This window comes from Chiloscyllium plagiosum, unplaced genomic scaffold (assembly GCF_037043375.1).
Source record: "Chiloscyllium plagiosum isolate Xiang-an unplaced genomic scaffold, Cpla_swu_hap1 HiC_scaffold_39, whole genome shotgun sequence".
NCBI lineage: Eukaryota > Metazoa > Chordata > Chondrichthyes > Orectolobiformes > Hemiscylliidae > Chiloscyllium > Chiloscyllium plagiosum.
The window spans coordinates 36,625,118-36,637,568 of NW_028270177.1; the positions used below are offsets into that span (position 1 = coordinate 36,625,118).

Genomic DNA, 12,451 nt, shown 5'->3' on the forward strand with positions numbered 1-12,451 from the left:
TTCCCATCTATACCCTGACACCATCACTTTACTCCTTTGCAAGCTTATAATTATTTATGTTGATTTAACTGCTTCTCAGTTCTGGTCCTGTGAACTGCAAAACCTTTTTTCTTAGACTTACACAACTGAGATTTTAAGACTTTCTCAGCTTTGAATAACCAAGGCTGATTTCTAACCAAACACTCCTGCTTTCAAAGTTTTCATAAACAGAAAACCCTTGCACTGAAGTAATTTATTCCTTGATCTGCTTTGAAGAACTCCTTTTTCTAGGATAAACTTTTCTTTCATTTAACTTCAATATGGTCTCTTTCCAACTGAATTCAAAAGCTTTTTAAATAAATTCTAGCTCCTGCGAAACTAGCTTAGTATTGATTTTTCTCCTGTCATAAACCCTTATAAAATAATCAAACTTCGATTTACAATCCAGCAGGCCTCATGCAGGTTTGAAATCGTGGTTCCAGAAAGAACGTCCTAGTCAATTTTTAAACTCCTTCACAAAATATAGACGAACACCCCTAATATGCAATTTTTTAAAAGCTGATGTGTTTGTAAATCATACATCTTTCATCCTGGTGTGCACACCTGATTGATTTAGCTACAAGCTGTTAGTCAGTTGAATCATCTCAAAAATCTTACCTCCTGTATTCCATCTGAGTGTTTCAAGTTTAAAATCTGTGCTGTGGCTTTCTTTTATTCAAAAGCCTGTGTATTGATCATCTTGTGCTCTCAGAATGTAGCACTGTTATGGACCAGGCCATACCCCTTCAAAGTATTTGAAGAAGATAGCCTAGACCCTAACTTTTTTCTCATTTTAAATGCAGATGTGAAGTGGGTCTTCCAGTGGTGATGCAGTTGGTCAAACCATTTGGCTTTAAGCAAAACAGAATTTATTTCAACACTGCAGTTGAAACATGAGCAAAAGAAAGCAGAATTTAGAATAATTTAACTATGGGAAACCTTAACCGATCCGACACAGTAACTGCTACTAATTAACTGCTCCAATACAGTTGGGGCGGCACAGTGGCTCAGTGGTTAGCTCTGCTGCAACACAGTGCCAGGGACCTGGGTTCAATACCCATCTCGGGCAACTGTCTGTGTAGAGTTTGCACCTTCTCCCGTAGGTCTACGTGGGTTTCATTCCACAATCCAAAGATATGCAGGTCAGGTGAATTGGCCATTATAAATTGTCCATAGTGTTAGGTGCATTAGTCAGGGGTAAATATAGAGTAGGAGACTGGGTCTGGGTGGGTTACTCTTCGGAGGGTTGGTGTGGACTTGTTGGGCTGAAGGGATCTGTTTCCATACTGTAGGGGATCTAATCTAATCTAAAATCTAATTCAGTAACACCCATAAACTCACCCGTTGATAAAAAGGTAAATTCAAATACAGATCTTACAGGCAGGAGGGAGCAGCATCTAGAGAAAGCTGTCATAATAAAATCAGAGGAATCCTTTACTGAAGCTTGCTGAGACCCCTGGACTCTCACATCTTATGACTGCTACAGCTAATACAAACTGGGAAAAACCTGAACTGGCCACTCCCCTTCCATTGTTCACGTGGATTCTTTGGCATCTCTGCCTTTACGACCTCTTTTCAAAAAAACACCAAGAACAAAATAACCTTTTAAAAGTGACAGCATCATCACAAGCACATAGGAACAGGAGCAGGCCATTCAGCCCCTTAAGCTGTTCCACCATTCAAGAAGATTATTGCTGATTGGTGGCCTTACTCTATATACCTGCCTTTTGCCCATATCCCTCAATACTTGTGCTTAGCAAGAAGCTAACCTATTTCAGATTTAAAATTAACACTGACCCAGCATCCACTGCCATTTGTGGAAGAGAGTTCCAAAGGTCTACCATTCATTGTGTGCATGCACGCGCATGTAGAAGTACTTCCAAGCTTCTCTCTTGAATGGTCTGGCCCTAATTCTCAGACTATGGCCCCTACTTCTGGAATCCCAATCAGTGGAGATAGTTTATCTATATCTGTCCTCTCTCTTCCTGTAAATATCTTAAACACCTACATCACGTCAACTCTCAACTTTCTAACTTCTGCAGAACACAGGCCTAATTTGTATAAGCTCTCCTCATAACGTAACCCTTCCAATCCAGATATTATTCTTCTAAACCTACGTTGTACCCCCTCCAAGGCTAATATATCCTTCCTAAGATGTGGTGCCCATATCTGCCTGGAGTAATCCAAACAGGGTCTAACCAGTTTATAGGAGAAAGTCAGGACTGCAGATGCTGGAGATCAGAGCTGAAAATGTGTTGCTGGAAAAGTGCAGCAGGTCAGGCAGCATCCAGGGAACAGGAGAATCGACATTTCGGGCATGAGTCCTTCTTCAGGAGCCATTCCTGAAGAAGGGCTCATGCCCGAAACGTCGACTAACCAGTATATAACTTCTGCATCCTTGTATTCTAGTCCTCTAGATAAAAAGGCCAGCATTTGATCAGTTTCCTTGATTATTTTCTGTAACTATTTGTAATATTGTAAAGATTTATGCAGCTAAGCCTCTGAGTCTGTTTGTACAGACATTTGTTTTTAACCATATCACCTTTATCTTTTTGCAATCCAAATGGGTAACCTCACACTTGCTTCCATTGAACTCCATCTGCCATAGTTTTGCCCATTCGCTTAGTCTGTCAATGTCCCTTTGTAATTTTAACTATCATCTACACTGTCTACAATGCCACCTAACTTTGTGTCATCAGCAAATGTGGATATGACTTTCCATGCCACTATCCAAGTTAGTAATAAATAAGGTCAATAATAAATGAAGCATGCAAATTCCATTTAGTTGAAGATCTCTGGTGGTTTTATTATCAGTTAAACTAGTGCAAAGTAATCACTAGATCCATTCTTTGCCCAGGATGCTAAAATGCAAAATGATTATGGCCGCTGGGCATATGTTGATACATGGATATCTTATTCATCTGTCTGTTGAACTTCTTAAAGGTACATCATTCTTAAAGTGATAGTATGCAATCCTTTTTTTCCATCTGTTGCAAGTAAGAACTCATAAACATTGGATAATGTGTAAAATTTACAACTATAAAATCCATACTGTTGCACTGGTTTGATAACCCTTCCAAATCTTGTTATAGTGTAATCTTCAGGAAATATGGATTTTGTCCTTGGCTGTTCGTTAACAGTATGCTGGTCATTTTCCTGATGTTCCATCTCTCCATCATCTTGTTATGTTCTTTCATGTATATTGTACACCTCTTGGGCAGCTTTCTGTTCTTCAGCATTGCTCCATTGTGTGTTGTGACTTCGCAAACTTTGACTGCCTCTGCAAGTGAGCGTGTTCCTATAAAGGGATGTGTGACTCTGATCTTTTGGCCTATGTGTCATTGAGGTAGTTCCACACTATCTTCCTCCTTCATTATATTTCAAAACGTGTGTCCTACATGTCAGAAATGCGTTTGTGGATAGAGTTCCGATTGGAATGCCATGCTTCTAGCAGTTTTCGTGCGTGTTTCTGTTTGGCTTGACCTAGGATGGATGTGTTGTCCCAGTCGAAGTGGTGTCTTTCCTCTTCTGTATGTAAAGGTACTAGTGAGAGAGGGTCATGTCGTTTTGTGGCTAGTTGGTGTTCATGTATCCTGGTGACTAGTTTTCTGCCTGTTTGTTCAATGTAGTGTTTGTTACAGTTCTTGCAAGGTATTTTGTAAATGTAACAAGCAAAACTAATGTTATTTACAAAATATCGTTCAAGAACTGTAACAAACACTACATTAGACAAACAGGCAGAAAACTAGCCACCCGGATACATGAATGTCAACTAGTCACACAAAGACATGACCTACTCACACTAGTACCTTCTTATACAGATGAGGAAGGACAACACATCCAACCTAGGACAAGCCAAACAGAGACACGAACGAGAATTGATAGAAGCACGGCATTCCAATCAGAACTCTATCTACAAACACATTGACTTGGATCCCATTTACCACCCCTTGAGAGAGAACAGGAAATGACGTCACCAACCCAAGGAAATCTAAACACGTAAATAAAAAGCGGGCCATACCACCAGTGCTTCACCGGAGGCACTCTCTGATGATGTTACCTAGTATGGTGATGAAACGTCTGAAAACAAACCTTCCAGCTCAGCGAGCAAACCTACATCCAGATCTTAGACTTTGTTTGGATTTGGCCACCTATTCAGCATTTCAGAAATTACCATTTTGGTATCAGGTTTGTTGTAGAATTTGAAGACGTCCCCTGCATTTTAGCTCGAATTCATGGTAGTTAGGATAACACTTTTTTGCCAGTGCTTTCTGCCAAATCATCTGGAGGGTTTATGATTTGCTTCTGCATTGACTGCTTAATGAACAGCTAAACGTGGAATCTTGTGATCCCAAATACAAAAGTAAGTATCTTGTATTCTATGCTGGAGTAATTTGTTGCTGCTTTAGAGGAACATTTGGATCTAAACACAGTTGGTTTCCCATCTTGAATGATGCATGGTCCCAACCCTTTCAATGAAGCAGGCATCTCCAGGAAAAGGTAGTCTGTGAAAGCAGTATTTTCCAAGTGGTAGTAGGAAGCGACTACCTTCCGGAGATTCCTCAGCTACGTGTACGGATCATTATTCACATTTGGCATCTCACTTGGAGAAGAATTTAACTCCTGTGAATTTGGGATTCAGTTCCTTTCGTATTGAAATATTAAGTGAGCGTCTCTTCAGGGAGAGATTTAGACAACTTGGGCCCTGACATGTCCTGTTGCACCCGTTCTCCTTTAGTATGCTTGTCATTAAAATACATCGAATGTGTGGTGCTGCATACGATGGGTTGCATTTGGGCTTTTCTTGTCTGTGTATGCTGCATTTCCTGGCAAAGTGGTTTGACAGAATTGCATCGTCATCGAGATGTGATATGGTATTCCCTTTGGTTCAATGTTAAGAAGCTTCAGACAGTTGAACCTGGCTGCATACAACTATTGACATTACTGAACTGACTCAATGCAAGTATTCTTGGTCTGTTCTGCTGCCATGGGTATCTTGGTGATCTCATGGATAGTGACAACGTTGAGACCCATTCATGTTGGTAATCCTGCTAGTGCTGATCTGTTTGTACCAATCAGGTAAACTATTTGTGGTTTGAATACTGTAGTGCACCGATGTGGTGGTGTGTACCTTTGGGTGATCCATTGTATGCAATTCATGTAAGGATTGTCAGTTGCACCATTGAGTTCCAGTTATCCAGGTACATGTCTTTCAGGATTTGGAGTGGTCGGAGTGCTGCACTAGCTCCCATGCCAGTTTTGTGCAGTTGCGCCTGTTTTCTTTTGAGAAATTATATTGGCAAAAGCTTGTACTTTGTGCACGTGGCATCAGGAATGCGACAAGCTTTTCATCTTCTCTTTGGAAGCCGTTCCACATTTTGTCTTGACTCTGTCCAGTCTTTCTGTGAGCTTTGTACATCGGCTTTAGTTTATGTAGGTCTCTGGGGTAGTCTTTGCTGATTTTCACTTGCTTCTCTGCCTGTCTTTTATTTAGTTGTGCATAGCTGTCGACTCTGGCTGCAGCTTTGAAGTCAGATTTATTGCATATTGAGGCCCTGTGTCCTTCTGTACTGTATGTCTTGCACGGATGTTTAAATGCAGGACAATTTTGTGGAGGATGTGATAGACTAATACACTTGAAGCTCAGCTGGCTTGCTTTTTGTGATCTTGCTAAAGTGTTAGGACTATTGGCTGCAACTAATACTTACTTTCTGCTATTTACTAGCAGTGAGTCAATACTGAGTCAAAAAGGTCTTTTTGGAACACTTTGAATAGTGTAGTGCAATCACTAACTCCATTATTCATTTTAACAGTTCAGTTTTGAAAAGTTGCATTTGTCATCTCGATCCGTTACTTCCTGTGACTGTGTATCTGGTAGGGCAGTTAATTCCACAATTAAGTGTTACATCTGATCTTTGAGCACTTTCTGTCCCTTTGCAGGATCTTTCTGGACATCTTCAGGTAAGCCCAAGATATTAACTCTATGCAACCCCTCATTATCAATTGCTGTCAGTATTTTCACTGCTATATAACTTATTCTGCAACTGCTTGCTCTATGATGAGTAGCTGCATTCTTTCTTTAAAAAGTTTAAACCCTGAAAGGGCATTGGCTTTCAAGTTCATGCTGGTGGATTTGCTGTCTATCCTCTGTCCTTTCGCATTTTTCAGACACTATTGGTATGCGGGAATGTTTCAATACCCCTATAACATGGTTGCTCCATATGTGCCTTCAGCAATGTTTCTTCTGCGTTCTCTGCTTTTGCATTTTCTTTTTACTGTATGCACTCTAAGCCTGCCTTGCATGTGTCGATACTTTGCCTGAGCTCCAAACTATTGACGAGTATTTGTGGAAGCACTTGAAAGAAAAGGCCTGAGGCTAAGGAGTCAGAAGGCAAAGTTCCTCTACCAGCCTGCTCTTGTTCCATAATGCAGGCTCACAGTAAGCCGCTAGATGGTATGGATCAATTCCCATACCTTGGGAGCCTCAACAAAGGCAGGTATTGACAGTGAAATTCAACATCATCTTTGTTTAGTGCAGCCTTTGTGTCAACTGAGGAACCTTGTGTTTGATGACCAACACCTCGAACCCTACACCAACCTCATGGGCTACAGAGCAGCTGTATCCTCAGGCCCCCTGTCTGCATTGGAGACGTGGGCAATTTACAGCAAACATCTCAAATGGTTTGAAATATCATGAACAATGCCTTTGCCAAAAACTGTAAATCCACTGGCAGGACAGGGACTCCAATATCATTTTCCCTTCTTGGGCCAATGTCCCCAGCATTAAGGTATTGGTTATAGTCAAACAGCTGTGTTGGGTGGGCTACATCTTCCAAAATAAGCTATTCACTCCAAGCTTCATCCCAGCAAGGAGGGCAGAGGAGTGCTTTGAGCGCATCCTTCGAACTTCCCTGAAAGAATGTAATATCCTCACCAATTCATGGGATTCTCTAACCCAGACCATCCAACTGGAGAAGACACATCTGAGAAGGTGCCAACATTTTGAGAGCCTCCAACAGGCCCAGATGGAGGCTGAACACAAACTGTGGAGGGAGCATAGAAAAATCAGCATGTCTTCTCTACCTGTGATAAATGCTGCACCGCTCAGTCAGCACAGATCCCACAGCACCTGAGTGGAAGAAAGTCACTGTCCTTCCCAGTGGATTGCTTAAGAAGAGGGACGATTTAGTGATCCTTTCTAGTTTTGGTTTGAATCTTGTTGTAGGTCTTTCTCTAACTGCTTTGCGCTGTTCCTAAAAGTGCTTTCTATTTTATTAATTTCAGCATGCTGCTGCTTTATTCAGTGCAGGACTCCTGAAATTTTAAATCCTCTTGAGGTAGCGCAGCTTTAAACCAGGTGGCAGCCTTTAGAGACCTGGTCAGCACGGAGGTACACTCCGCTTTTGAAGAAATTTTATTTTCTTCTATTTTCTATACCGTGGGAAAGTCTGAATTGCTGTTGTATCATGTTTGCTATTTCACCCAAGTCTTTAAGCATGTTGCCACCATCTTTGTTCATTTTTTAAAAATCAGAGCAATCATCACTGTGTTATCTTAAAAATCAGAGCAATCATCACTGTGTTATCTTAAAAATCAGAGCAATCATCACTGTGTTATCCTAAAAATCAGAGCAATCATCACTGTGTTATCCTAAAAATCAGAGCAATCATCACTGTGTCATCTTACAAATCAGAGCAATCATCACTGTGTCATCTTACAATGATACCACTTCTGACACCATATAGTAATGCTTTTTAAATGTTGCATAAATCAGGTACAGGGATTTTGTTTTTTTTTAATATAGTAACCCTTGAAGATCTCTGGGTTTACTTATAGCTAAACTAAAACAGGTAGTAGAGAGTATTCACTAAGCATGAGCTTTGTCAAGGATGCTAAACTGTGGAGTGACTCTGGCTATGTGACATTCAAGGTACCTAGCTCACCATGTTGAACTGCTTACATGGGCATCAGTCTTAAAGTGATAACACTATAATCTGTCTGTTTTGAGAGACCTAGTGTTTCAGTGCCTGCAGCTAATTTCTGATTTGGATTTTTCTACTGCATTTTTTCCTTCGACCTAAAGCTCAGTGGATGTGAGATGTAACCTCACATCACAGTGGAATAAAACGGAAAACATGGAGAGTAAAGGAGACAAATGCAGTTGCATGGGATTGTAACATCTGGCCGGTTCCAGTTTTTGCTGCTTTTCCCTTCTGAGGTCGCTCATTCTGATGGTGTCATGGCAGTTTGCTTTGGCTTTCTTCAGTGTCCTTGCTATCTTAATCAAAACTGTACTTTTCACTTTAAGGTCTCTTGCTTTTGCTTGTTGGTATCATGTTCCAACCTCAACCTTGCCAAATTGCCACCTTTAATCACAATTTGCCATTAATGTAATTAAGTGATACTTCTGCCTCAGCCCAGCTCACTGCACCTTCTATCTAATCTTAAGATAAGCCTTTGTTCCCAATAGGAATCTTCTTTTCTTCCTCTTTGTATTCCACAGACCACTAGTCGAGCTACCCTCTTTACAACCTGAGCTGCCTTTTCCTCTTCATTTCTTTCTTCCTTATTTGTGTTCCCTTTTCCACCTTTTTATTAATCTGTTTTCGGCTGGCTCAATGGTTCTTTTTGTTGTTCTCCTCTTTTTCTAAATTGATTCTTGCGCATGCGCACATTTCACATTGCCAGAATTGTTCCTTTCCTATTCTACACACCCTCAAGAGTCTCAGCTAGGCACTGTGGCCAGGATTGGACTCTCACTATCTCCTATATCCTTTGGTTCCTCCTTAAATACTCACTCCTCACACCACCAACCTGAACTTTCAGTTCTCCAGACCTCTCTCCTAAGTAGCCACCTTTCCAGACCCTCCAAATACTTAGATCAGTAGTTCTCAGTATCCTCAAATGTTCAATTCATTTATTTTTGGAACATCAGTATCAATAAAACAGATTGTCTGATTATCTGTAATGAAGTACTGGCTATAGGAGTTTGCACACCATATTGTCTGTGAATGTTTACTTTGTAACGACAACACTAACTTTAATTAAAAGTTCTTTCGACTATCCTGCACCTATGAAAGGTGCCTAGAAATGCAAGTCTCTGCTCCTTTCTACAAACACACTCTCGCCCCTCCACGGCTACTCATTACCAAGTCTCTCCAGCTCCCCACACACAAATTCTTCAATACTTACAAGCCCAGCATATCATTGCTGTACATTTAATGATGCATTTAACTAATATATCCACCAAATTGGTGCAAAAGCACCACAGAATGTACATTGTCAAAAGCTGTAAATATCATATACTTGATACAAATTATTAACTTTTTCCCCACTTAAGGGACTTTCTTTTAAATCCTTTACATATAGTTCAGACAAAACTAACACACTTAAATCATTTGTGGCGACAACTTGTGTGTTTATTGCAACAATGCTTCATTAAATCACCATGCAATTTCATTCTTCCCATGTCCCCCTCATAATTATCCCATTTTATCCCTCCTTGCCATCTATCCCAGTTTTCATTTTGCCTTTATAACATGCAAAACCAGGGATGCCCAACTTCCTTGGTGATTTTCCTGCCTGCTGAAGCCAAGTTGTAGATTTTTTTTATCTTCCTGAGGAAAAATGGACATTTTTCCTTTCATGGCTTAAAAACATTTTTCTTTAAAAAAAAAGTATCACGGCAATGGCTTTCATAAATCTGTCTGCTGAAATTGTAGTTTAATCATGGAATCCTAGTCCAATTAAATGTTTAATTTCTTATGACTTTCTTATGCCAGACTCTGGACTACTTTTAAATTTGATCCTTTTGTAGCTCAAATTCTGAGGCCTTCCCAATTCTGCAGCCCAGAATAAATTAAGTCTCTGGCCCTTTCACTATCCTTTGCAGCTGTGATTTGTGGAGCCTATTTTCAATGGCAGCAGTGCTTGTTGTCATTGTCTGTGCCTACGATGGTTTGTTGTCTCACGTCCAGACAAAGTCCAGGCATCACAGAGGGAAGCTGATTTGCAATGCTGGTGGCCACATATGCAGAGATCTACCCAGCAGAGCAAAGCATAAAAATAGTGGAAAATGCAGACTTATTACAGGCAAAATTGGTGCCTTGCCTGATTTTATTGATTACCTGATCAGAATCTGGGAAAATCCATATGATCTCTGACCTGACAGGGCTGGGTTTTGCACATCGTACCAATAATTGTAAGTATCTGGGTTTGCTTAAGAGAAATGCCAAAGCCAGCTATTAAGTATCATGACCAGAGGTCCACTCCAACGTAGCTGGGGCCAATCCTCAAGTTCCCACCCTAAAGGCATTGTGGGTGTACCTACACCGAATGGACTGCTGCACTCCCATCGGCAACTCATCACCCAGGGCTGGGCATTAAATGCTGACCCAGCCAGCAATGCCTACACCCCATGAGTGTATTTAAAAAGAATAAAATTAACATGCTAATAAGTGGTATTGGCCATTAATAACAATTTCTACTTTGAAAATGGCAGACATTTTTATCATAACTCCCCTATAAAAGTGATAGCAGTTAAGAGTTGTTTTCAGAAGAATGGTGTCCTCTTGAAGTTTCGTATGGAAATATGCAAAACGCATTTGTCATTTTTGCTTTCTGTAGTTACACACCAGAAATGGATGATGGAAGAAAAAGCTCGATGGTTGTGTTAAGATTGTTTGTACTGTCTCTTCCTCTAGACTGTGTCTGTCTGCAGGACTGTTACACCATCAGCGGCTGTGGGCTTGATCTCTCCGAGGGACTTTGTGGATGTAATTTTAATCAAACAATATGAAAATGGGACGATATCCTCAAATGGTAACTAGAATGCACATTAGCGCTTAAAATACACAGTGGTGAGATGAGTCCACCCAAAACTCCTGAGACTGCCCAGGAAAATTCAATCAAGCCTGTTGTAACTGCAGGCTGACAAGTTTCCAGTGATGGACTTTATCCTAGAGTCTCCCAAAAGGTGGCTAATGAGTTAGTGGATGTGTTGGTTTAATTTCTCAAAAGTCTGTACAACCTAGAAAGGTTCCACCATTCTGGAAAGTAGCAAATCTAACCCCCTCAATTCAAAAAGGGAAGGATGGAGAAAATGTGGAACTTTTGACCAGTTTGCTTGTCATCTGTTGTGGGGAAAATGTTAAAGTCATTCATTAAGGAGGTTATAACTGTGTACTTAGAAAACACACTGCTTTCTGGAAAAGTCTGCAGGGTTTGTGAAAGAGAAATCATGTTTTTTTTTGGAGTTGTTGGAATGAGAGTGCGCGTTTTGGAAAGGGGAACCCATTGATATATTGTATCTGGATTTCCAGAAAGCATTTGAGCAGATACCTCAAAAAAATAGGAGCACATGGTATAACGAGTGACATCGAAGTGTAGGTAGTTGATTGGCTGGCAGAAAACAGTCTGCATATTGAGTTGTTTTCTGATTGGCAGGAAGAAGCCAATCCCTGCAAGGGTCTGTGCTGAGGGCCTCAATTTAGGTCAATGTCTCCCAATAAAGGGAGTAAAAGCATGGTAGCTAAATTTGCAGAAGACACAAAGGTCGAAAAGTAAGTCATGAAAAGGACATAGAAGTTGCAGACCAATGTAGATACGCTGAGTGGGCAAAAATCTAGTAATTGGAGTATAAGGTGGTAAAATGTGAAGTCATACACTTTGGTAAGAATTAAAAAACAATATTACTTAAATGGAGAGTTTTGTAGAATTCCAAGATGCAGAAGCATCCAGATGTTCTAATGCCTGAGTACAATCAGTTAGTAGTCAGTACAGAAGTAATTAAGATTAATTGATTTGATATCCTTTATTAGGAAATGAATTGAACCTAAAGATAAGGAAATACTGATACAGTTATACAGGGCATTGGGGAAAATCACATTTTGAATATGGTGTGCAGCTTTGATCTACTCAGATGTGCAGCTGTACAAACAGCAATCAGGAGTGGGCCATTCAGCCCATTAAGCATACTCAACTGTTCAATAAGATTGCGGCTGATGTGATTGTAACTTCACAACCACTTTCTCTCCTCTCTCAATAACCTTTCATCCCCTTGTTTAAGAAAATCTATCTCCACCTCAAAAATATTCAAGGACACTGCTTCTGCACTTTTTCCAAAAACTCAAACAGCATTTGCCCGATTTGTTTTAAATGGATAACCCCTGTTTTTTAAACGGTGACTCCTTCTTGAAGAATTTCTCGGAAGAGGAAGCATCCTCTCCACACTTACCCTGCTAAGTCTCCCTCATGGTGTATATGTTTCAGTCAAGTTGCCATTTGCTCTCCCAAACTCCAGTTGATACAAGACTAGCCTGTCCAGCCTTTCATCAAGAAACCACTTGTTCCAGTTATTAGTCTGGTAAGCCTTCTCTGAACTGCTTCCAATGCATTTAAAACCTTCCTTAAATAATGTGACCAAATTGCAGAT

The 12,451-nt window shown here is 40.4% G+C and overlaps 1 protein-coding gene across 2 annotated transcripts in view; it reads left to right on the forward strand.

The window, feature by feature from the left end:
* stard5 (StAR related lipid transfer domain containing 5) overlaps positions 1–12,451 on the forward strand; it is a 46,968-nt gene that overhangs the window by 26,969 nt on the left and 7,548 nt on the right. The window contains exons 4-5 of one of the 2 annotated variants that reach the window (XM_087981257.1): positions 5,959–5,979; positions 10,722–10,839. In XM_087981257.1, coding sequence (XP_087837383.1) covers positions 5,959–5,979; positions 10,722–10,839 — 139 coding nt within the window. The remainder of the gene's footprint in view (positions 1–5,958; positions 5,980–10,721; positions 10,840–12,451) is intronic. The other variant, XM_087981258.1, reaches the window with a different exon arrangement.